This window comes from Lissotriton vulgaris, chromosome 6 (genome assembly GCF_964263255.1).
Source record: "Lissotriton vulgaris chromosome 6, aLisVul1.2, whole genome shotgun sequence".
Taxonomy (NCBI): domain Eukaryota; kingdom Metazoa; phylum Chordata; class Amphibia; order Caudata; family Salamandridae; genus Lissotriton; species Lissotriton vulgaris.
In genome coordinates, this window is record NC_141694.1 from 1,356,764,894 (window position 1) to 1,356,791,974 (window position 27,081).

Consider the following 27,081-nt stretch of genomic DNA (forward strand, 5'->3'; position numbering starts at 1 on the left):
ATCTGTTAGCCATAGTAGCGTACAGGAAATCACCTAATCAGATTTCTTTCTTTCAGGTTCCGGTGGATAAGGATTTCCTCCAGGGGTTGAAAAAAGTCTATCCCCCTGTGCGAAATCCTTCTCCTCCTTGGGAATTGAACCTGGTTCTATCCAGGTTAATGTCACCTCCTTTCGAACCCATTCACAAGGCCTCTTTGCAACATCTCTCCTGGAAAGCAGCTTTTTAGTGGCGATTACGTCAGCGCGCAGAGTGAGCGAGATACAAGCTCTCTGTGCGAAGGAACCATATACTATTTTTCATCACAATAGAGTAGTCCTGAGGGCTCATCCATCCTTCTTGCCTAAGGTGGTTTCTGATTTTCATATAAATCAGTCCATTTCCCTCCCTTCTTTTTTTCCAAATCCAGCGACCCCAGCAGAGCGGTCATTGCACTCCTTGGATTTAAAGAGAGTGCTCAAGTTCTATTTGGAAAGAACCAAGGGAATCAGGAAGTCGGATCAGCTGTTTGTGAACTATGGTTCAATGAGAACAGGCTTTCCAGCGGCCAAGAGATCCATCTCCAGATGGAATGTCTCCTGTATTAAATTGGCCTATCAGCTTGCAGGCAAGCCTTTATTGGTGTCACCCAAAGCGCATTCTACCAGAGGGAAAGCGGCCACAGTGGCTTTCTTGCACGACATTCCAATGTCAGAAATATGCAAGGCTGCAACCTGGAAATCAGTACATACCTTTACGAGGCATTACTATCTAGAGTCTGATTCCAGGGCCGATACTCAAGTAGGGCAAGCCTGCTTGAGAAATCTGTTTGGGTAGCCTATGGTCTACTCAGGCTTGTTGATGAGATTACTGTCTTGTCATTCCTTTGCCGCAGGGATGAGGAGAGGCTCGCTATTCCATTCTAATGCTTATGACTATTGATGAGGATCCCCTGGAAGAGAAGGATTAGTTACTTACCTGTAATCCTAGTTCTCTTCCAGGGGTATCCTCATCAAAGTCATAAGCAACCCTCCCGCCTCCCCGGGCAAAGGACATCCTTTAATAAGGAGATATTGTTAACCTATTTGTTACTGAGTTTTTTCAGTCTCCGAAAAGAACAACTGACCTAACTGTCACCCCTGAGGCATGATGGGATACAGGGGGTCATGAGTGCCTTAAAGGCATGGTGTCAGTTTTATATTACATGCAGCTACAGGTTAGCTTTTCAGTCTTTTTAGACTGTGTATTTGCAATGCAGCCTTGGAGCTTTCTATGCTTTCAGTGAGTTATAAGAATTTCTACTGCTATCTGAGCATTAAAACTGTTTCTAAATAATCTTTAGTGTTGTTTCTCATGTTTCTAATGCACATTATTCATGTATGGTGGAAATTCTTCACAGCATATTTCAGCTCTGATGTTATTTGGCTGCTATTGCATGTTTTTCTGCATGCTGGGATCAGTAGTTTAATCTACCATCGTTAAACGGAAGCAGGTGACATTGTTCTCCGCTTATGGGAGGAGCCAACCAGAACTATTTCTTGGGAGCAGGACCCTTTAGCAGCATACCTACCTGTTACAAACTGGGCGCTGACGAGGCCACACGGCCGAAATGCATACGCCCATTGCCCATGTCGACAATTAAAGAGACTCCAAGCTATTCCCCTTCGTGGTCTCTGCCTTTTTCTTTGGAGAGGGTGCCCCGAATATATTAGCACGGCAAGCCAGCGACGTGCATCAGAGATCCCTGCATACAAGCTGACCTGGTCTTCACTGGCTGAGTGACCTTTCCTCTGGGGGCAATCTTTCTTCTTTGATATATATATATATATATATATATATATACATGGGGCACATATAATATAGTGTTTACGGGGTCCCGCGCATGGGCGGGAATATTCTAATGCTTATGACTTTGATGAGGATACCCTGGAAGAGAACTAGGATTACAGGTAAGTAACTAATCCATCTTTATTGCCCTTGGATGAGGTCAAAATGGCCCCATAGGAGGGAAGTGGCAGATGATCCCTTTAGGTCCAAGAACACAATATGGCCAGAGGGGTCCACTTAGTGGGGGTGATAGCGATCACGCTCCACTATGAAATGGCTAGATCTTTATTGCCCTTGGATGAGGTCAAAATGGCCCCCTAGGAGGGAAGTGGCAGGTGAACCCTTTAGGTCCTAGAATGTTCAGTGACGTGATCTCCGCCTCTATACCTAGGTCTGCATGCCTCCGCTCCTCGCTGGCGAGGCGGAGATCACGTCATTAAGACTGGGAGCGGCTCATTGTGGTATACACTTCTTGTGATATCACTTCCTTGGTTTGTTCCCCCCACTTCTATTTTTTAGGGCTTTTGCCCTGCCTAGAACATATACTTTTGAAAGGCTTCTAATATGTTACTAAGTACAGGTCTCACTGGAGGCACCCTCTTATCAGAATGAACATCTCAAGCAATCCTCCAAAATGGCATTTATCTGCTTTTCATAGAGAAAAAATTACTTTTGGGTTTGCTGTTTTAGGCCCGATGGTTACAAGAGTTGTTTAATATCTGTACATAGTCTTTGGGAAAGGGTCAATCCCTAATTGGTCAAACTGTCCCAAGACAGCGAATGGTGATCCGTTTCTTCACGAACTTGCAGTTATTTGGAGGGCCGGGGTGTTAATGTAGCGCAAACTTGACAAGAAGGTATCAGAGTGATTTACATGTGCACAAGTTGCATTAGACGGACATATTAATTTTGTTAGGCACATGGAGATTCAGCGATTTGACCAAGATCATAGGATTATGAGGGCCCCTGCCGTGACTCGAACCTGGTTCCCCAGCTTCAAGGTCGACCGCTCTAGCCTTAGGCCATAATATCCTCCGCCCTAGGTTCACCGAGTGCTGATAATTTTGTATTGCGCTGCTGGAGTCTTTTTCGATAATACTGCCCTTATCTGAAAATATATAAATATTATTGTGTAACAAAGATATCTTAACCCGTTAAGTGCTGCGAACATTCGGCGGACGTCGCGTGCACTACCTCGCTAGTGCTGCGCACGTCCGCTGAATGTTCCGATTCCACCCGCGCAATGGAACGTCCGCACTGGGGCGGAATTTGCGGCGCGCTTAACGGGTTAAGGAGTGTGAATCAAGTGTGGAAAACAACCTCAAAGCTTGAATGGAGGTAAATATGCTAATCTTTAGATTTTGTTTTGTTTTTTTTTAGAAATTTGACAGTATCAGTTAGGGAAACATGAGCTGGAGGTATGCGAGTGGTAGTTTAGGCCCTGACCCGATAGCTCTGGGCATTTTGCTTCATTGACAAGGTGAAAGAGCATCATACAGTGAGTATCTAACCACTAAAACATATAAGGCATTGGGGGACATGCTGAAGACTACAGAATTAGAATGTTTTCTGGCTACTCTTAACGGGGTCCATGAACTATGGCCATAAACCTCTCCATTTTACATTTCTGCCCTAGGCATACATAACCTCAGCTAGACAACACAGGATACAAACTTCATTCTTACTTAAGATTTAATGCAGAATATGCCACGTTTCTTCATCTGACTTGGTCTTACCTATTTATACTTAACTACTGGTAAGACGTTATAAGGATAGTTGCTGATGTGCCAGGCGCCCGGGCTTGAACCACAACCTTTAATAATGCTACTGGGATATTCAGAGAGCATTTAAACAGGGGCTGCAGATGCATTGCATAGAAACCCACAGTAACACGGTGTAAATAAAGTGAGACTCCCCAATAAAGCTTGGTGCTACAGGACGATTTTTAAAGTAAGGGGCATTGTATGATCTGAAACTCTTTTTTCAGGCTACTGATTCCAGATTGTTTATATATATAAAAAACATTACTCTTTATGATCCACGGCAGAATGAAAAAAAACAATGACAAACAAATAAATGTAATTGAATACTTCCATTTAATTGCAATATGTCAATGACAAATGTAAACTGTTTAATCATCTTATATATATGTATGATTTAAGTTTAAAATAAAGATTACAAAATAATGTTTCTGGCTGATGGTTAGATGCTTTATTAGGTAAGTTCTCTTTCTTGCGAGATCTTATTCTATATTAATTTGCTATGCTATTTTGATATTTTGTTTTAGTTTGCATATTGGTAACATCTATTATTTTTACAGGACTTATACTTTAATGTTGATTTTATTTTACTGCCCCTAAAAATAGCATGCAGAGTATGCGAAATCCATGGAGACAGAAAAAAAGAGTCACAGGGCAACAAAAAAGCAATTGAAAGAATCCGAGAATTTAGTGCAGGACAAAATACAACAGATAGAAAAAAACACGAAGCACTATGAACACATGAATCAAGAATTAAAGAAGCAGGTTAGTCTTGTGAAATATATGCTTTTTGTTAAGGTAAGCTCCCTTTCCAGTTGTCATCTGATCTGTTGGCTTTCCTCTGCAGCAGGAAGAGGCTCTGGCAGCTGTAAAGAAACAGAATCAAGCTGATATGAGCCGCAAAGATGAAGCTATTGCCAAACTGAAGGGCCAGATTTCAGATATATTTAAAGAAAATTCATGGTACTATTGAGACACATACTTGTGAATGTTGCACAGGTTTTACATTGTGAGAATGTTGTGCCACTGTGTAAAAGGGCCAAGCCTACCAATTGCAAATTTTCTGAGCACAGATGCCTCGGGGAGAGGTATCTTTCCTATTCTGTTCTTTTTCTTAGGTGCCCCATTTGATTAATTATTTCCTCTATTTCTGGGGGAACTTGTCTCTCACTGTGTTGTCCTTCTCTGTCCTGGACTTGACTTAAGTTGAGTTCCTTTCTCATCCCTTCACTTTCTGTCCAGTCCCTCAGGCGGGAAGTCCCTTCTCCTAGCCTTATCCTTGGGAGAGTTTAGCTTTGCTGGATCCTGGTGTCCCTTGCCTGTCACCAGCCCATGCTGATCTCAGAAGGATTGTGTTTCCTCTAGCTCATTGTGGGGTATTGATAGGCATTATTAAACGAGAGCGACTAAAAAAGCTAAGAGAACATGCTTTCAGTTTTCATGATTGAAACTATATTCCTATACAAAAACAAACATTTAGCAGAGGGTGTGTGACATAGGGGTTAGGCAGGCTGGATCCATGTCACACTTTCTGTGTAATTAGTTCCATTAAATTGTAGTTGTGTCTTATTGGGGAAACCCTGAAAATCTGGCCTGGAATTAGCCCACGTGAACGCATATCAGACAGCCATGTTTTAAGAGAATAGCCATAATCACCATTATCTTCTAACAAAAACTTGTCCTGTGAAATGTATTTCCTGAATCCCTCTGATTTCTCTGGCAGGAGAAAGATCAAAGAAACAATGTCTAAGTCAAAAGCTCTTTGCATACTTTTGTCTCACCTGGAAGACAGATGTTAAAGAGATTACATGATCTTGGAGCTTGACAGGTGTTACTTGAACATGAAATACCATGACAAAACAAAAGATAAGGGTGCTTTGCAAAACAGGAACAGTTTGTTTAATTTAACATAGTGGCCGGGAGAACATTTCCAGAGTCTGAGGACTCTCAATTTATAATGTGTCTTTGGCCTTTTTTAAATACATTTAATATTAGGTAATACAGATTTCCGAGGTTCCATAAATGGTTAGGAATGTAAGTTCCTGTCTTTGGAGTCATAAATTAATTGTTTAATGGAAAATACAGGTGGACCTCCACCTTACATCGACACAGCGTGGCAAGTGGGCAATGTGTCCAGATGTCCGGCATGGAGAGCGTGTGATCACTGTGTGTGCTGTGTCCTGATGGGCTATATGTTCCTAACTCATGTGACTTTATGGTGTTTTAGGAGCTTGCATACCCCCTCCGGCCATGTGTGCTTTATTGGGGCCAATCGCTGCTCCTATCTGTGGGATGCATCTAAGGTTTCCTGTTTTGTGTATTTGTCTGCAGGCTATGGTTGTACGATATATATATATATATATATATATATATATATATATATATATATATATATTACCTTTTTGGGAGGGATCCCCAAACCCCCTACTTGTATTTACTCTTCCAACTCAATATCCCTACCGACTCATCATCCCTAAAAAATACCCTTACTACCCATTTCCTTTACCCATCCCTAAAACCCTAAAATACCCTTGCCACCCAATATCTCTACCCACCCCATAACCCTAAAAAATATCCTTTTCACCCTATACCCCTACCCATCCCTAAAACCCCTACCCAACCCCAAACTTTAAACCCTGACCCAACACCAAACCATATATATAAATATATATCTCACAGTTGCTGTGTTGAAAGTTTTGGGGCGATCTGTCTAGCGGGGGCCGATAAAAAAGGGGGGTCCCACAACACGTTTTCCCCAAGTTATGTCTATGGAGATTTTTCATTTTTTGAACACGACAACAGCCCAAACTGCTGAACGTAATTACACCAAAATTGGCAGAAAGCTAGAATTTGGTCCAGAAAGCGTGTTTTTTGTGATTTTGTAAATCCGTTCAGTAGTTTCAAAGATATTACATTTTAAAAAATCTAGATATCTGGGAGCCCAACAGCCTACTGAAATTTTATTGGCTGCCAACACTTCAACCAGTAAGTGTTGGCAGCCATCTTGGGACTCGGTTGAACCGAGTCCCACAAAAAAAGTGAAACAAAAGAAAAGGGAGCAGGCCCGGGGACCAACATCTCCCCGGGGCAATCAGTAAAAGAAATGTGAGAGGGCCTGCTAGGCCCACCCGCAGCCCCGGGGACTCCCTCCTCACCGGGGTACAAATAATGTATATACAAGGTGTCCATCCGGGTCCCCTTGGCTGCTGAGGGTCCTTGGGATCGAACAACCCCTCCTGTTACCTCCAGTAAGTCCCACACAGAAGGATTGCAAAGCGGTCTTCGGATACCACGTCCCCTTTCTCCACCACTCTTGAAACGCGTCTCCTGGTTGGGGAATTAAGCGCTCTAGGATGGTGAGGGACCTTGAAGGGCAAGAAGCCTTACTGGTACTTTCTGTAAGTGCTTCACAGCCGGATTCCTGAGAGCTGGTCAGTGCCACACCCCCTTTCTCCACCACTCTGCAAACACCATTACTACTTTAAAAACATAGAAATTCACTGAAAAAAACAAAGGTTACAGGGACGTTATAGTTAGGTTCAGGTTTCACTCGTACAAAACCAGTGAAATTCTGCAGTTTTAGTTAGCTGAGCTAACTATAACTCGCGTCCCAGCAGTGCACTGCTTATGACCTCCCAAAATTACATCCCTCATGACATGGTCAGTAACATCACTGATGGTATCACTCATGACATCATCCACAAAATTACTAACACACCCACTCACACCCCCATAGAATGTTTTATACACCCACTCACACAAAACCATTCACAAATCCATTCGCAGACCTATAGCAGTACTTACACACCCACTCGCTGATTCATAGATGTACATACAAATCCAGTCACTCACCAATACATCCACTCATGCATCCACTCACTCACTAATACAGCCACTAACATATCCACTCGTACACCCATACAGCCACTCACATACTGAGACAGTCACCCACGGAGCTCCTCACACAACCAATAACTCACCCAGTCAGTCAGTCACACTGCCACTTACTCACCCATACAGTTACACACAGTCGCCTACTAACTTACTCATACATATACTAACGTACTCTCCAATACAGTCACTGACACAAGCACACACTCACCCATACAGCCACTCTCACATTTACTCACTCACCCATACAGTCTCTCATATACCCCATCACTCACCTATACTGCCTTTCACATACCCCGTTACCAACCCACATACCACTGACACATCCACGTACTCACCTACACAGCCATACACACACCCACTCATCCATACAGCTCCTCACACACAAACTCACTACCGCATACAGCCACTGACTCACCCTTCCATACAGGCAGTCACACACTCACTCTTCCATACAGGCATTCACACACTCCCTCACCCACCCACCCAGACACTCATACAAATATTCAACCAATCAGACAACCAATCAGTCACCCATGCAGCCACTCACATACCCACTCACACACCCATATAGCCACTTAGACACCAACTGACAGACTGATGCAAACATTCACACAACCAGTCACTCACCCATACATTCACTGAGGCACCTAATAACTCACGTATACAATCCGTCAAACACCCACTGAATCATCCATACAGGCACTACTACACCCACTGATTCACCAATATGACTTGATATATATATATATTTAACACTCAAACATTTTAAAAACACTCAGTCTCTGGATGATGTCATCAGTGATGTTATCTGAGGTGTCAAACAGTGATGACACTGACCATGTCATGAGAGATGTAATATGTGAGGTCATAAGCAGTGCATTACAGGGGCGCGAGTTATCCTTAGCTCAGCTCACTATAACTGCTGAATTTCACTGGTTTTGTATGAGGGAGTGAAACCTGAGCCCAACTATAACAATCCTGTAACCTGTGTTTTTTTCAGTGAAAATATATATACCCCCCGCCTGTGACCTATCAATCAGTGACCTCGGTCCTAGGTCTCAGAGCTTGCCTGACTATGTATTTGCGAGTCGGGGTTGCTTGGGAGTTCACAACGGGCAAATAAAACTCAATTTCTTCCTCATAAATAAATGAATCGTTTTCCATATTAGCATCGACTTTTTCCATATTAACAGAGGCATGGAAAAGCTAGAGAACTACAAATTCAAAGAGACATCAAGCAGTAAACCCCGTAATGTAGAATGAGCCTTCATCAAAGTTAGAGAAAATAACGATGCATGAAGCTTCGCCTATGGGCAAAATTTAAGTTTGGCTTTTCCCACTGGCGTTCTCTCCATTAAAAAAATCTGAAGGTCTTGGCTGCAGTCTGCTCCTTTCTGCTGCCTCTTGTTGGTAGTCCCATAGACTCACCTCACAGAAGTGCCAGCACTGGTCAGAAAGACAGACCAAAATATTCTGACAGACTGAAACCTGACCATTAAATGCTTGGACCTCACCAAATCCCCTGGGAATCATTCACCAGTAAAACTGTAAAATAACCTATGTAGGGACTGGTCCCTCCCATCTAAATGGATTGGGATTCTCTGCCAACATTGAAGAGGCTTGTTAAACAGTAGTGGCATTGACAAACATCACACCTTCCTCAGTGACTTTCCATTTTAATTGGGGGACCAAGTGTCAGAAGCGGTCAAGAAAGGAAGAAGGTAGAATTACATGTATTACCTGAACATCTTGAGTACAGCCTGTGAGAGGAGAGTCCCGGATTCACATCAACGTTCTGCCTATCCCAAAGAGTCCAAGCATGTTTAATTGCAGACTCAGTCTATATCGTGCTAAATGCTAGCTTTGCCTCTGGATCTGGTTTATTTGAAAATTAGATGCTTTACCGAGAAAGTTACAACCAAATTAAAGATAGTTTTGACGGAAATAGAGCAGGTAGCCACATACTGTCTAACTACATAAGGGTTAGAACTGATAGACAGCACTCATATGTTTCGACCATTGCTTAGGAGCCCTGATTAAATGGTGATCAAGAGATCAACATCTTCTAAAAAAGGGATGAAGGGGAAAATCAGATTGATGTTGAAGGCAGGAAGGAGATGCAGTACCAGAGGAAGTAAAAGTCTGAAATATAACGTTAAGACAATTTAATCTTTTATTAGAATATTGGAAGCAGCCAGCAAAATTGAAGTGAAGAGACTAAACAAATAATGATTTTGAACTCAGAGCATAATGGATAAAACACTGGGACGAAAGGGGGCTGAATCTACAAAATTCTCAAATAAATGTAAAAGATGCCCCATTTTAAGATCTAAATGTAAAAAAAAGAATGAAAAGAAACTGAGCCTCTCTTTAGTCGAAAACTCGTGGTTGAGGTTTGAGGGAAGTTTCATGAGATGCAATGAAGTCACAAAGATCCCTCAGTGTTTGGCTTTTTTGTTTAAGGCATTTTCCAAGTGGGGTATTCATTTGTGCCAAGTACGGTATTAATTTGTGGGCATCCATATGAAGGATGAAGGGGCTTCTGTATTTCCATTCACATTTAAGTAAGCAACAATGGGATCAAATATATTTACACCTTTTTTGCTTGCTGCAAAATGCCTTCAGAATATTAGCCACCAAGTTTCTATGTCTCCCAGAATTTTTAAATATAATTTCTCCATTCTTTTGATCAAAGATAGCCATACTGTTCAGGCACATAAATGTTGTGGATTGTGAGATTGTAAAGTAATTAGAACACCACAAACATTAACATATCTAGTTTCACCTATTGCCTGCACTTGATGCTTTGCATGCCACCTTTTCTGTTCTGTATCAGGATCCTTAGAATGGACCTTATTAACCTAATCTATAACTTATCAAGTCTGTCCATCTTATGTAAATGTTCTTTTTTTTGTTCTCACTCTGTGTTGTACAGGGAACATCAACACCAACTAGAAGCACTAAGAAAAGAATTAAACCAATTATCTGATGAAGCACAATTATTAAGAATTAAATTAAAAAGAGAGGAAATCTACAAGCGGGTGAGTGTTCTAATACATGAACTCATGGTGATATTTTATGTGTAGAATCTCCTTTATGTTGTGGTTCTTCTCATCCTAAGTGATCAAAACCATCCATTAGCAAATCATTATATGGGTGGGTCATGTAATACTGGATCTTTGATTCACAAATATGTGACCTAGACTACTCTAATGAAATGTGAAGGAGGTTCCTCATGCCACAATATTGATCCCCTAAAAGCAGGCTTATTTATTGATGATAGACAGTAGTTCTCACTTAAGATTCACTGGAATAAAGTGACTCTTAGATGAGGGAGTTCCTGACACACACCTCAGTTACTGCCGTAGTGGTTTTACTAAGTAAAACCACCCTTAATCAACCATGTCCCCAGCATGTGAGCAGGAAATACTTCTCTTTAAGGGTGTGCATAGTTTTTTTATGATGCAATCAAGGTCTTGCAAAAAAATCCTTATTATGGCGGCCTCTGTGGAGTTTTATGCATTTCCTTCAACTTTGTCTGTTCAAATAGTTTTATCCTGCACTTACTGGTATGACATTACATTTTCTCACAGGTTGTACTAAAGTGATGCACTTGTTTCTTACAGTTGTCAATAAGCATCTATTTACTTCTACTCCAGAAAACGAGAAAAAGTTGTGTCTTTGTAAATATTCAAATGCCAATCTTTGTTTCTAATTTAAGCCCAAATATGCATCAAACAATACTTGGGGTTGGAGAATCTTTCAGGTTGTAACAGATGCGGAACTTCTGGCATAACTCAGGAGATGCCCCCATCTGCCTCATTCACAGTTCCTATGCCTCTTTTAAAGGCAAGAGAAGAGTTTTGTCTTTGATAGTGGAGTCTCTAGAGGCTCCTCAATTGGAAACAACCTGTTGACGCCCAACAGTGCTACCAACGTGAGAACATCTGAAGGTCCACCCTATTTAGGACGGCCTTCAGACGCTGGTGTTTCCAAACCCGGCCAGCCATTAGGGCCATCAATGAACACCATGCAATGGAAGAAAGCTCCCAGCACATCAGGATCAATGCTGTACTGCTTCACAGAAATAAATGCAACTTTTTTTTCTTTGAAACAAAATCATTGCCAGATGAGTGACATTGCAGCCTTTCTGGGTTAATCATCATATAAACTTTATTTCGGTCAGTATGACCCCAAAATTACAATCAAAATACATACAAACGAAATTTTAAGGAGGAGAAAGTGAAATAATAATAGTAAAATACCCTCATAATACATTTACACATTAATATATAAATGATGATTAAGAGGATATCGATATTTACATTGATATCATGCAATAAAAATACAGAAAATTCACATGCCTTTTTCAGTGTTCTGCCCTAGAATGGGGGACAACTAATCATATCTCATAGGGTTGTACTGAGCTGTAAACAAGATTTCATCTATGGAAAGTGCATAGCGCAAGTAATAAATAAATAAATCTATTCTTAAAAAGTTCACCACAATCTTATATTACAAAATGTCGGCACAGTCCCCTCTTCTGGGTTAATATTTTTGCATTTCCACTATGCAAATAGATTTGTGCTGGAAATTGCTTCTTTCTTTACTGATAAATTGAATTTCCCAGCTGTTCCACTAACAAGGCAATAGACTAAGGGCCTGATTTAGATCTTGGCGGACGCGTTACTCCGTCCCAACGGTGACAGATATCCCGTCCGCCGAAATAATAAATCTCATAGGATATAATGGGATTTATATTGCGGCAGATGGGATATTTGTCACTGTTGTGATGGAGTAACCCGTCAGCCAAGATCTAACTCCGGCCCCAAGTAACATAACTATCTACCGATACCAGCGCAAGTGGAAAAAGCAATGCTTAATTTGTGCTGGTGTTTCCACGTTTTGAGCACAAAAAAAAAGGTTTTTAGCTTGAGACTCTTCCTGCCAGTGTGCAACAGTTGCCCCTCCTAAAAATATTTTGGGGCTAGGTGCCTATTTTTTCCTACAAGGCACTGTTTGACAATCTGTCTAACCAAGCTCTTTCGGTGAAGGTACTTGGCAACAGAAAGAAGGCGGAATTTAATTACGGTGTTGCTAATCTTAGCTTCAGCCATTGGAAAGAATGAGGAGATTACAGAAACGTCCTAGAAATATAATATAGTTCAAATCTATGTGTGAAAAGAATTAGGGTTAGCCCAACAGAATCAGTAGTCTTTTACATCTGGAAGTAGAGGTTGAACAGTAGGATCCCAAAAGTTACAATATTGTTCTACTTACACATGCCTTTCCTCTTGGGAGGGGCATTTTGAATGTGAAAAGCAAAGAGCCATCTTTAAGAGTGTTTCAAGCTTTGGTGATCAGAATATTATGCTTCTCGAAAAACTGTGTGCAGCAACTACTCTTCTTTTCTTTAACTGGCTTTATTTTATTTTTCAGCTTTTCAGTTTGTGTGGGGTGTTTCTTCCCTAACACGATACCCACCTCATATGATCTGTGTTGTCCTTTATGTGCGTTTTACCCACATGCCAATATCCCTGTTCCAAGCAAAGCACAACCGTGTGATACAGTTATATGATGAAAGTTGGGGAAAGGAGGGGGGTTTCATATTACATCGCTGTGTATCTTCCCCCAGGTGGGACGTTCTCCATTTTTGTTACATACAAATAACACAACAAATCCTCGGGTCTGTGAGAGTGATGTGTGACAAATACTTACAATATTATGAATTCTGACGCCAAATCTCCCACGGGGAGAGATCCCTTTAAGGACGAATACCCTCACTCACCATAGGTGACATACTTTATCATATGGGTTTCTCCTCCCAGTGGAAAACCTAGTTCCACTGAGGGCTACAACTCCCTCAATGTAAGGAAGGAGCTCAGGGATGTTTTTGTGTAGCAGATGCAACGCTAACGGGGATGCTAAAATCCCATGGAGGATCACGTTAAATGAAAATGCAGTGCAAAAACAGGTGAATTAATACTACCTACTGGAAGCAAAACAGACAATCTTTATTCACTTGCTCACACTGGTAGGGTTAAAAAGCAGTGCAAACAGCAGTATGGAATTAAACTGCTGGGTTTTTGACATAAGGTCAACATGTTTCAGCCTCAGTGTTCTAGATACGTATCTAGGCTTTCGTCGGGGCCAGAAAGGAACTAAAAAGCTGCTGCTAAAAGTGAAAAAATGTGTAAGAAAAAAATACTAAACCAGTAATCCGATGTCTTTTTCTGTATTACTGGACATACCTACAGGGAAATAAATAGACACAAACATGTACCAAGTTAGAAAGGTGGTCCGTCATAAGTAACACTCATCGTGAATTTGTAATAAAAGGATTGAGTACATATCCTATAAGCAACCATTTGCTATGCGGGAGAAACTTACCCACATTTCTGGATATTAACCTGCATGTCTACCTGGTGACAGCTCAGTGAAGGGAGCCCCGCTCTAGAAAAAACAAGGTCATTTATCATGCAATGGTGTAATTTTGCTGACACTGAACTAAACAGAAAAACATAGGCAAATGTCCAAAGATTCAAACATGAAATAGTACAGTGAAACTCCAGTTAGGGAAAAAAGTCTGTAAGTATAGGCAACTCTGTCTGCTGGGCAGTGTTGAGCCTGTATAATAGATGGACAACCATATTTACAGTTACGTACCATTATTGTGAAGGTGGCAGTCAGAGCAGGAGACAGAGACAAAGAGCCGCCGTAGGAGAGGGTCCGGTCAAAGGATACTGAGACTGGTCTCATTTCACAAAGTGTATCTACCGCTCCGCAGAGGAGAGCTGATGGATAGCAAGGTCTAACAAGCGGATAAGGGGTTCTCCAGATCGCTATCCATTATGTAAGTGTGACTCATGTTGTAAATCGGTCCTCGTGGAGGAACCAATAGTGAGCCCAATGAACATAGGGGGTTATATCTAAAGACAAGAAAGGCATTCCTTTCTAATGATATAGGGGCATCTGCTGTAATCAAACACACACACAGAGCTTAACTGTGCGCTGGTTACTCACCTATCCGTTAGTACCCCGTTGTGGTACAGGAGCTGCAGCCGGAGGTACCGAACGGGCGGTGCAGCCTGCTTTTAAATAGTGTACAAAGTTCAGCACTAATGCGGTACACCTGTGCGAGGCCCCGTAGGAGGCTACCTGTAGTGCCTGAAAGGTTTAGAGCACCTAACTGCACTGCGCATGTCGCCTGTAGTTACACTGTTTCCTTGCGCAGTTAAAAATGAGAGTAAGTAGAATTACAAGGAACCCCGACTTTTACAATCCGCACGTAGACTCGCAAAATTCACAAGGTGTGCGATGACCACCAACCATTGTTTTCACAACTCAGGTCAATTGATAGTGGAAGGCTGTGACAAAGAAAGTAATAAAATAAATTGAATGACTATGCAGTACCGTCCAGCGTCCTTGCAAGTTTTTATTTATGCGTTTTTATATAAATGTAAATGTATAGGCATTTATATAGCGCACTACTTACCCGGAGGGTCCCAAGGCACTTCGACCGCTGCGAAACCCTTCCTGGCTTCCCTGAGAGATGGTCCCTTAATGGGTATCTCCAGGGTGAGACCAGGCATCCCCAGCGGTCTGGTGGGGCCGTTAGTGAAGATGAGGCAAGCTAATGCCCAGAGTTGCCGAGTGTGAACGCTGATCAGAGTGGGCACCGAGGCGAGAGAATTATCGAGTCCGCTGACCCTGGTCCAGAAACCTGCCGCGCCGGGAATCGAACCCTGGTCCCGGGCCGTCCTCTGTTCTCGGGTCTGCCGCCTCTAACCAGTGAGCCACAGACTTTGCCCGAAGGTGTCAGAGCGCTTCACAATAGGAACAGAAATGATACATGAGAACATTACAAGTGAACAAATTACAAAAGCAAACATTACATTACATGAGACAAAAGTGACAATCGTGGGCAAACAAAATACAAGCGGTAGCAAACGGTGCATTACAGGAGGAAAAAGTGACATGTGTGCAGGTTACAAAAGCGTACAAAGTACAAGTAGAGGTATAATACTACAATAAATGGAGGACACTCAAACACAAGAACAAACGTTACGTAGGCAATGGTGGCACTTGTGCAAGTATCGAAAGCAAACAAAATGTAAGAAGTAGCAAACAGTGTGTTACAAGAGAAAAGTGACGTGTGCATGTTACAAAGGAGTACCAAACACAGGTAAAAGGGTAATATTGCAATAAATGGCAGACTATACTAAAAGGTCTTCCTTCAGATAATAGAGAGGGCATGAATTAAGTTTGGAAGTGTCTTTGAAGGAGGAGAACTTCAAGGTCAGTTTTGAAGGCCTGGGAGGAGGTGGTGGTCCGGAGCGGAGGCGGAAGTGAGTTCCAGATTCTCACTGCTTGGCCTGAAAAGGATTGGGCCATTGATCTTTCCTTCTTGAAAGTGGGAGGTTCAATCAGTAGATTTTCCGCATTTCATGAAGGTCTAGAGCCCCCGGAGAGTTTCAGTTTATTTGCCAGGTAGCGAGGAGAGGAGGAGTGCAAGACTTTGTGGGTGATGCAGGCAGTCTTGTAGATAGATCTTGCCTCGATGGGAAGCCAGCGGAGGGTGGATAACATGGGTGTGATGTGGTCGCTTCTTTTGGCCCCATAAATGAAACTAGCTGCTGAATGGAGAATAGACTTAAGGGGGGGACAGGTGGGATTTGGGGAGGCCAGTAAGAAGAGAATTGCAGTAGTCCAGTCTGGAGAGGACCAGCGATTGGACCAGGTTTTTAAGGTCATACTCCGGGAAGAAGCGACGAATCCCCCAAAGAAGGCGCAGTTGGTATCGAGCAGACTTTGCAATTGAATTAATGTGGGAGAGTAGATTGAGTTTTGTGTCGAGTATGACACCAAGGGATTTTGCGCAGTCAACAATGATGGGTTTATTGTTCAGCAGATTCATCTGGTCCATCCATGATTGAACCGGGGGAGGAGAAAGTGAGGAGGAGAGGAGGAGGAATTCAGTGTTGGAGGGATTCAGAATCAGCTGATGTTGTGACATCCATATTTGAATGGAGTCCAGAGTAGAGCTTAGGACGGAGAGGGCGTGAGTGGAGGCAACCTTGAGGTAGATTTGAGTGTCGTCTGCGTAGAGATGATAGTGGACCCCGGATTTACTTAGGAGACAGAGGTTCCAAATAGAGATTGAACAATGTGGGTGCAAGTATAGAGCCTTGAGGAACACCTTGACCCACCGCCAAAGGAGGTTAAAGACTGTCCGCTATTTTGATCATTTGAGATCTATCAGAGAGGAAGGAAGCAAACCATTTAAGCACAGTGCCCTCCATGCCCATTCTCTGTTGAAGAGTGTTGAGGAGGGTTTTGTGATTGACAGTGTCAAAGGCTGCAGAAAGGTCAAGGAGAATTAAAAGACAAGACCCCCTCCGAATCGAGCATCCGCAGCGTGTCATCAATCACTTGCAGCAGGGCTGTTTCAGTGCTGCAGTTTTGGATGAAGCCGGACTGAAAATTGTCAAGAAGATCGTTGTCCTTGATATGACGAGAGAGTTGTTTCGCAACACATCTTTCTGTGATCTTCGCATGAAAGGGTAGGTTAGTGATGGGGCGGAAGTTGTTGAGGTCATTCGCATCAGCAGTGGGTTTTTTAAGCAGAGGGGTGACCTGCCCAGTTTTGAAGGGAACAGGAAGGGAGCCTTGACAGAGGGAGAGGTTGAATAGCAAAACACACAAGATGATGGATGGAATGTTGCACAATGGCAAAACACCGGTCCTTGGATGCTTGATTCTGGTCCAGGGAAGACATGGCTTGGCAGTTCGGGCTGGACTGTTCCCATGAGGCACAGGGTCAAGGCTGATTTGCATATGTCCATGTCTGTACTGAGGTGGTGTGGTGAGCAAAAAAACAATGGATTTAGGCTCAGATCTCTGCACTGGGGTGAATGTATGACATTGTTCTGCATTCAGTCCATCAACTGTTGTTTTTGCAGAGGGAGAGGTTGACCAGAGTGGTCCAATAGGGAAGAGAATGGGTATAGTAGTCAATGGCAATGGCACTAGGGATGGGGTCAAGAGAATGGTTGGAGGGCTTTGTTTCGAGGATGCACTTGAGGAGGACATCTTCAGAGATGGGGTTGAAGTTCTGCCAAATGGCTAGTGATTTGCGTTCCTCTGGAGGGGTAGGATGAGCGACCTTATCCACAAGTGATTTCACTTTTCCGTCAAAGAATACAGCGAAATCAGCAGCTTTCTTTGTAGAATCCTCCAACTTGGAGCAGTTAGTGTTCTTGATGGGATCAAATAGTTTTTTGGGTCTATTTTTGGCTGAGTTCCGAAGTGTGATGCTTTCCCAAGGAAGATGTGCTTGTGGTAATTCGATCTTGCTGAACGAAGCGTGGCCAAATTATCGGTGGAGGGCGCTTGCCTCCATTGTTTCTCCAGGAGTCTTAGGTATTTCCTTTCTTCATAGAAGGATTTGTTGAACCAAGGTGCTGAAGGAATGGGCCTTTTCTTTTTGCTTTGGATAGGAGCGACGTTATTGATTTCGACTGCAAGGACTGAGAGGCATTGGGAGGTGAGATCGTCAACATCTAGGTTCGGGTCTAGACTAGGAAGTGACAGCAAAGCTGATTCACAGAGGGAAACGGTGTCAATATTTTTAGTGTCACTGAACCAGGAGGTAGCCCTCTTAGGTTGGCTAAGAGTTATAGAGTGTGCTAGGTGAAGAGAGAATGGGATGAGGAGGTGGTCAGACCAGTCTACGTGAATAGGGGTAGCGATGGAAAGCATGCCTGCTTTGGAAATAACAAGGTCCAGGATTGAGCCCTTAGAGTGTGTTGATTCTGTGCAGTGTTGGATAAGATCGTTTGTAGAGAGGAAGGTGGCCAGCAAGTTCGCGCAAGAGTCTTTCAGCGAGCCCAGTGGAGATTGAAGTCACCCACAAAGGTCTGATTGTCACTTGCGAGTTTTGGTCGCTGAGGAAGTCAGTGAGTTCCTCCATAAACGAAGGGCCGCTGCCAGGTGGGCCGTAAATGACATGGAATGTGAGGGGTAAGCGTTGGTGTAGTTGAAGCTCAAGAGATAGACATTCAAAAGTGCGGAAGGCGCTGATGGGAGAAGCCTTAAGTTGAAGGGAGTTTCTAAAGATGACTGCAACACCTCCCCCAACTTTGATAGGTCTGTCGCTCCTAAAAATAGAATAGCCTGTGGGTAATAGGAGATCAAACATAGAGTGAGAGGTATCGTTGAACCAGGTCTCTGTTAGGAAGAACATGTCAATATTGGGAAGGGTGATGGTATCAGAGATTTCGAGTTTGTGTTTTATTGCAGATCTGCAGTTGTGGAGCAGACAGCGCAGCTCTGTTGAGACTGTTTTGGTGACGGGGGCACTTGGGCTAAGAAGGGTAATAGGGATATTGTACTTATACGGGGCTGCACGGGAGGGTTTAGGTGGATGCTTGGTTCTGACAGAAGAGATGGTCGGAATAGTGTAGATAGTTGGGTTACTCGGAGATGCAAGTTGAAGAAGGGTGGCGTTCAAGGGCTTGTGTGAGTGAACGATGTTTGCAGACAACAGGCTTATGGGGTGAGGGGCGAGGTGCATCTCGTGGGAAGGTGAGAGTTTTCCAAAGGAGTTAAGGGGAATGGAAAAGTGGAAATCTTGGAGCTTAAAAGTGAAATGGAAGCTACAAGCTGGGAGATGGAGATGATAAGGGAGCCTAGCTTATTTTCAAGAGAGAGTAGGGCAGAGCACGGAAGGTTGGGTGTCTCTATAGCAAAAGGAGGGGGTGAAATTGGTGGTGGAAGGAAGGGCGAGGAGGGGGGACAGGAGGAGAGTTTGGGTATAGGTTGGGGAAAGGTGGAAGTTGAGAGCGGGGGTTGGTTTATCAGAGGTGAAGGGAGATTTGTCTTTGTTGGCGTTGCACGAAGGAAAGGAATTAAGGACATATTTAGGGGGAGATGGGTGCGGATCAAGGTGGTGGGGTAGAAGGCGAGGGAGAGGGGAGGACTGTGAGGTGTCATAGGAGTGTAGGAGGTTTGGTAAGAAAAGAGGAGAGGTGGTTGGAGAGGTTTTGTTGGCTAGGAGAGGTGGCTGTGAGAGAACGGGCATCTGGCAGAGTGAGGGGGGTTGGGAGAAGGGGAAGTTGAAGAAAGGAAATGGTTCTGCTGGGCCCGATGGAGGGAGATGGAAAGGGTTACCAAGGGGGGAAAGGGGGTAGCACAGCATTGCTGGCGGAGTGGGGGGAAGGAGAGAGAGATGCAATGGGATTGTGGTGAAATCGGGGTAAGAAGCGAGGGGAGGAGGGGGTAGAGAAGAGGGGGAGAGGGAGGAATGAGGGAAGCATAAGGAAAGTTAGCTGGGGGAGGAGGTTGGAGGAGGGGTGGACTAAAAAAGGGAGAAGCAGGTAGGAATAGGGGGGAGGAGATGAGATCGGAGTACCTGGATGGTGCCGATTGGACGAGGAGCGGATTAGCTAGTGGTAAGGCTGAAGTGATGAAGGGGGGGCATACTGTGAAGTGGGAGGAAAGGGAGAGGAGGGCACAAGGGAGGGGGAGGGAAGAGGGCCAACCTGTGCCTCCCAAGGGTGCAGCCTATTGGAGTGTAGGGGGTCAGAGGAGGAGAAAGGGAGTAATGGGTGGAGCTAGATGGAGAGTCGGGGGAAAACCCGGTCACAGAGGAGGGGAGTAGGGAGGGGAAGAGGTGGTCAAAGAGAGAGAGACAGGTGTCTTTGCCTTGGATCATGACAGTACCATTGTTATAGATTGAGATGTGAGGGAGCCATTGAAATACGCAGAGGGGGAAATCTTTAGTCGTTTACCATGAGGGATAGAGGAGGAGGAGGTGACATTAAGGGAATTATATAAGCTAGTGGACCAAGAGGGGGTGTTGTGAGTGAAGAAAATGAAATCGTTTTTGCGCCTCCCAAAAGGACCATTGTAAAATTGATCAACAAAAAGGGAAACAGGGAACGTTCAATAATGTTATGCTTCAATCGTTTTACTGAAGCTTTAGTCTAGCCGGGAGGATAAATGTTTTTGTAGCAGTTAATTCCAGCCTTAACTCGAGTGGTGGGCATGTTGGGAAAATGAGGAGAAGGAGTGTGGGGGGATATGAGAAGGGTGTTACTAGGAAAGCGGTGGTGAGGAGAAGTAAAAGGACTAAAAGGGGGCACCTATTCCAGACGTCAGGTGAGGAAATCGGAACGAATGTGCCGTCCGGGAAGAGAGGTGGGTATTTGTTGCGCCCTTCATCTAGGTATACATGAAGCCACCTGGCACAAGATAATATTTACAAGGGAAATGTTTACATATAATAGGACCAACTGGACCACTGTCAAAACCGTTACAAAGCACAATTAGTCAAAGTAAAACAGATCACAAACAAACACCCAGTGACCACTGGTGATCACTGTACTTAGCATCAGCCTGTAACAGAAGCACATTTGGCACCAACCACATTGTACGCCCATCATTTTAACATACTACTATTGGATCCTAATCTCCTGAGAATCACTAACATTAGGGGCAAAGAGCTTAGGGTGGAACAAAATCTGACTAGCAAAATCAAAATATGCACAACAGCCTCGTCATCATAAGGCCACCTTTAGAGGTGCTCAGAACAGGGTGCGTAAATCATACAACTTGAAAAGCATTTCCTAGCACCACATATACTTAAAACGGGCCTGGCTCTGAACAAACCTCGCAGTCTCCCTGGCCAACTGGCCATCTCAGAGGGGGACTCAAATGCCCTGAAACCATAATGTCAAGGTTGCTGCCAATGCAGCGAGAGTCCTAACTCAATCAGAAATGTCCCCACTGATAAAGTGTCCTAAACGGTGCAGCTGGCACTACTTGCAGCACATGGTCTGCTTTACTGTAGAGCAATAGTCCATATCATAATACATGATATATGGTAAATGGAAATGGTGATGTTAGCAGCGCGAAGTGTCAAGCTCCAATGAATTTGAAAGAGATACTATGTTTGTTAATGCATGAGGAATAAGGCATTAGTCTTGTGGAGCTAACGATAAATTAATGGTAGTGAAATCTGTTTAATGCCCACCTGGGTGTTCGTGATTAGAATCCCATTAATACATCAGATGGACCAAGGCACAAGAGTATACATGATGGTAGACAATTCACTTAATGATGCCAGAGAATGTAATTTTTTTAACCCAGTTCTGTCGCTGTTTAGATCTTTTAACTTTTTCCCTTGGACCCTCATTTCCAGTCTTTGATGTTACTATTTCTTATATACACCATTACATTAATTGTGGTAACAGTATGTTTTTTTGTCTCCCACACTACAGGGTGTCTCTAACCTTATAAAAGACTTAATTCCGACACACAATTTAGTCTTTTGCCTGAAACATGCACATGCTATTATCGAATGCACTCCTTTCTGTAGTCTTTATAAAATGCAAAAAAGCTTGTGATAAAAAAAAGATTAGTCGAGGTACTAGGCTTTCCCAAGGCAAAGAATATCCTTTGTTTTGCCATTTGAGAGTCACATTTATGAAAAAGAGATGGTTAGCAACAGCAGGAGAGTAGAAAAGAATCCAATTTCTCACCAGTGAAATAGCTCAGCATCTAAAAGTATGTGCCTAGAACGTTAACGGTTTACTGAACAAAATTAAAAGAGCAAAGATTTTAGAGCATATTAAGCTTTTTGTATGCAGTGCGGTCTTTGTCCAGGAGTCTCACTTGAGGAGAAAAGAGCTAAAGCTGTATGAACAGAGTTGAGTATCAGAACAGATTGAACGTTTCCATGTTTATACTTATGTGTTCAATATTTTGATCTCATCTACTTTCAAGACAGTGTTTATTGAGATGGCTCTACTTTCACAGGCTTCTGCACTAGTTCAGACAAAAAGCTCTTACATTTGTTTGAGTGTTCTGGGCCAAATGATGAAGAGGCCATTGTGAAGTTTCAAGCAACCTTATTGAATTACAATTTTGGTCTCATGTATTTTAGATGACAATGCTAATCATCCTCTTTGTGACCTGGGCAAATAAATGTTAAAATCTCAAGTAGTTAATCTTAGAAACTTCTCACTGGATCAAACTAGGGATGGTGGAAAAAAAAGATGCGGCGACTGCTGGATCTTAAGGACATTTGGCGATTGAGTAACTTGGCTTCTCTTGGTTTTCTCTTGTAATTTCATGGGCATCAATAGCACTCTAGATTGGGTTAAATTTTTTCTACATCTGTTAATATTCATATGGTTACAGCATAGGCTCAAATTTTAGAAAATCAATAGATTGTTTTGCTGACTTTAAATCAGTCATGAACCACAGTTCAGTAGGGGTGCCTTGTGGGACTTTTAAGGTTTTTCTTTAGATGACCTGAGGGTATTCAGTATGTTAAAACTTGTTAGTCATTGTTATGGCTGCCAAAAGAGATCTCATAGATATTTGAATGCTTTGGGATTCTAGTAAATCTTTCTGAAAGTGGGTCATGCAACAGACCAAAACTCTGCATCTAAAAATCTAATCTGGGAGATAGAGTTTATAGGGGACTAGACATTTAGTGCACAATCAATCATTTGGTGGTTACTTGGAAGGATTTATTGTCTTAAAACATTATCTCCTTAAGAAGAAGCAGGTGGGTAATAATGTAGCCAAATTAGAATCAACAAAAAGTAATGCAGAGTTGATCTGGATAAGACTTTTATATATGTAAATACCATCTTGAGAGTTCAAAGAGAGACCTAGTCCAGCCCATAACTTTAGCCGTGCTTAAGACGACAATTTTAAAACTAGCGTTATATAAAGCTTTTAACTGCCTCACAAATTTTTCTACTAGATATTGGGTACTTGCTTTTGTGTACTTTTCAATTTTTTTGCCTCAAACAAATGTACCCCAGATCCTACTATGAAAGTTGATATTTCATTGTTCCCATGTAAGTAAAGAATCATATAAAAATCAAGTGATTTCACACCATTTTTCTTTTAAATGTTGATTTGAAAAAAAATATCTGAAGATTTTATTGACTGTCTGGCTGTGAATCTGCCTGATCTTATAAATATCAACCAGCATAGATTCCTAACTGGTGGAAGACGAGCAATTCAAAATCATTATTTTGATCAATACATTAGGCATTGTACTTCAGGGGCCCTAATATTGAAAGTGGCAGATGCGTGAACTGCCCTTCTCTATAGCAAATCACAAAGGTGCACTCTCAAGAGTAGCTCATTTACATTCAGGTGTGGCCTCATGCAAAATGAGTGAATCCTTTGCACCTGTGCCTTTTAAGAATCGTGCAATTGTGGTTGCACAGGCAAAGAGGCTGTCAGGAGGTGCAATGACTGTTTTCCACGTAGAGATGCTTTAAGCCTTCACGGATGTGCTAATGTGCTGTTCCTAGTGCAGGCACCAGTTTTGCGCTTTCCCAGGAACATCATTTGCTGGGACACTGCTCACTGTGCCCCAATGCATCCGGCGCACACACCGGAACTGCGCACTGCAGCTGTAATTTGGCTCCATGAGTCAATGCCCTTAACAATATTTAGAATTGATGCAGATAAGGCATTTGATTATTTCCCCACTAGTTTAGTCACCTATAAACAGCAAGAGGACGGACTGTTCTGATTGGTCATAAAATGCTGTTAATTAACAATAGCACCTAATTCTACGGTACCTGTGCAGTATTAAAAATGGTAGAAAATAATAATAACTATTTCGAGGCAAGGGGAGTGAAAAAGGATAATAAATGTGAGAGGACAAACAAGATAGGGAAAATGAGTGGGGAAACTCCAACTCTGTTAGTTAGACAACCTTATGCATAGCAAAATGTCAGAACCCCTTGCAGTAAGTTTGTCATACTGGGCCCAACCCTGGTGGTTGATGCCTTTTACTCCTGATGTCCTGGACCCTGCCTACCATGGGTCCTGAGCAACTGGGCCAAGTACTCCGTCATTTAACTCTCAGCGATAGTTGTGGTCAGACAGTCAAGGCTCCCTTTGGGAGGGGATGTAGATATAGGTCAGTGAACATGACTCATAAATCAAAATGCAAACAGTACAAATAATAAATCAATGTCAGCCAAATACTTGCTTTTATAAGAAAAAGTTGTATTTTATTTCTAATTGTACACATGCAAAGGGAATATGACATTCTGAAGCAACAATACAATTTCCCTTGAGGTCGAGGCTCTAGTCGTTGTCATGCAGATCCCTGTACCTCCCCTCTTTGTGTAATATTTTCAGGGTTATTCCACATTCACTGGTAGCCGTGCATAAGGGGTAGAACTCAAGAGTTCTCATTTCTAATCTTTTAGGAACTTAGTCAAAAGGATCTATGTTGCTGCAGCACCATTAGAATCAAGTCTCTCTCGGCCTCAAAGGCCCAGTTTCAGTCTTACCCGCTCTGGCGTTATGGCAGTGTTCAACGGTGCAGCGAGTGCCCTCTCCTCGGGCACTCCCCAGTTTGAATGCTTTACTGCGAAGTTGGGCGGCCCGCAATGGACGTGTCAGAACCCAGTGGTGCAGACTCTTCCTGTTGAGCCTTGCTGCCAGTCGGGTCTGTGATGAGAGCTGCTCCTGCTCGGCAAATACAAAAGGTAAGTTGGTTTTCCCCAGAAGGTAGGGGAGTTGCTGGTGTGATCTTCTAGTTCACTACTGGACCTCCAGTGAAAGTGCGATGACCTCGTGGTGTCTCTTTGAACCTCCAGGACTTCATTAAGTGGAGATCATGGGGTGCAGGCTCATCCCGCTGGTCACAACAGTTCTTCTTCGGTCCAGGCAAGTATTACCGGCAGTACCTCCTGGTATACAGGGTTGCCGCAATACTCACAATCAGGGCACAGACTTCCTTAGACAATCATTGTCACTCTGGCGGCCTCTCCTGGCATATCACCAATTGCAGTAGACACAGGCCCTGTGCACATGGCCCAAACTCAGTTCACTGGTCACCCCCTGTGGCACATGGGGTCAGAGCTGTGTTGGTGCTTCCCGCCCAGTCCTTCAGATACAGCTCAGAACAATGCGGCCGTCTCCTGGCATACGAGGGACTCAGAGCAGATAGTGCACACGGGCCACGGCCCAATCGGTGCACAGCCTTACACCTTGTTCTGAATCCTCATGAATGCTCCCCACTGGTTCTTGCTCCAATCAACACTCACCTCTTCTTCATAAGGCACTCTGGTCTTTACAAGCAGGCAGGCGATGGTGCTTCAAGCTCTAGAGCAGAGCCTCTTGGTGTCTTGGGTGATGCCCCCTCACTCAATAGGGACACTAGCAGGCCTTTGCTCCCAGTCCTGGTCAAAGGCAGAAGTCTTCTAGAGCTTCCCCTTCTCACACATCCCTTCAGACTGCTTACCCTTCTTATAGTTATTTACTTAGTACCAAATGTGATTAAGGCTCTGAGTCTTTGAGGTTTTATGTTGAGGTTCTGATTCTTTTGAAGTGGGCACTTCTCCCAGTCATCTTCCTTTATGAAAGAGGTCTGCCACAGCAGGCACGGCTCTGAAGCTGATTGTCCACAACATAATTCATGGGGGTGACTAGAGTGAAGGAGGTAGCATTCCACCACTTTGAGGGTAGTGCTTTGCATGCCCCTGTAGGTCCTACAAGACTGCAATCCATGAGACAGGCCCATGTCATGGTGCACAAGCATGATCTGTGTTCCCCTATGACAAACAAAACCAGCATTAGGGATCCAGACAACAGTGCAGTTGGGCACTCCAGGCAGGGGTACACATCTTTACCATGTAGAGAGTTTTTCCAACCCAATACAGAGTATACAAGTATATCAAGTGAACAATTACCACTGTTGACCAGATAATTATGGGTCATGGGGTTTGAGCCCATGAGTGCGCAAGTAGATCATTCAGGGGTTTGAGACAGACTGATGTGAAATTAATGTGCAATGGACAGCACCCAGATATGACAATTATTGTGTAATTTGGAAGGCTTGGAGACTTTTACCTCTTCCTATTTTCTAAGTCTTTCTGCAGGAAACTATGCAAAGAGTTGGCGTTCCAGCCAAATTCCTCCAGGCTTTAAACGGTCTGTATTCAGGCTGCAGTGGTAAAGTGGTGATTTAAAGATGTTTATCCCTATAAGTTCAAGTTCATAAACTTTATTTCGATTTATGAAAATCACAAAAGTTTAAACGTATAAAAAATATAGAGGCCAAAAGAACAATATATCATAATTCTGACACAGAATCTTATGGATCAACATTATTAAAAGTTGTAATTTGTTAAAACAATAAATACAATAGAGGACTCTAAAACATACCCAGAATAGGCGGCCTAGAATAAAGTCCAGCATACATTATGGGTTTTTACAAGAGCATCACAACTATACAATAAAGTGCATCGTGTTTTTTCTTAGAGACAGTAATATCAGACTGAGTGTGGCTTTTGCCTATCCTCTTTTCAGCCCAGCGGATCACCCAAACCCAGCCCAGGAACTTTGCGATTGCGATCACAGTGGGGCCTTCCAATGATGTTTTAAATATTCTGAAGGCCTCCCTACTGGACATAGTATCCAAATTCCCACAAATGGGTTTCAACCAACAGCACCTAGGATTACTATATGCTGGGCAACCAAAGGAAATATGTTCAGGGGTTTCGGGCCAATCAACACAAAAGGGGCAATTACTAATGTTTGAAGTAGAATTAAACCACTTGGAGGTAAAAACAT

The 27,081-nt window shown here is 43.1% G+C and overlaps 1 protein-coding gene across 1 annotated transcript in view; it reads left to right on the forward strand.

Moving 5' to 3' along the window:
• The window catches only part of LOC147708874 (uncharacterized), a 166,060-nt gene that overhangs the window by 119,024 nt on the left and 19,955 nt on the right, over positions 1-27,081 (forward strand). Inside the window, exons 4-6 of the mRNA XM_086925405.1 lie at positions 4,171-4,329; positions 4,412-4,527; positions 10,394-10,499. Of these exons, the coding sequence (XP_086781531.1) occupies positions 4,171-4,329; positions 4,412-4,527; positions 10,394-10,499 (381 nt within the window). The remainder of the gene's footprint in view (positions 1-4,170; positions 4,330-4,411; positions 4,528-10,393; positions 10,500-27,081) is intronic.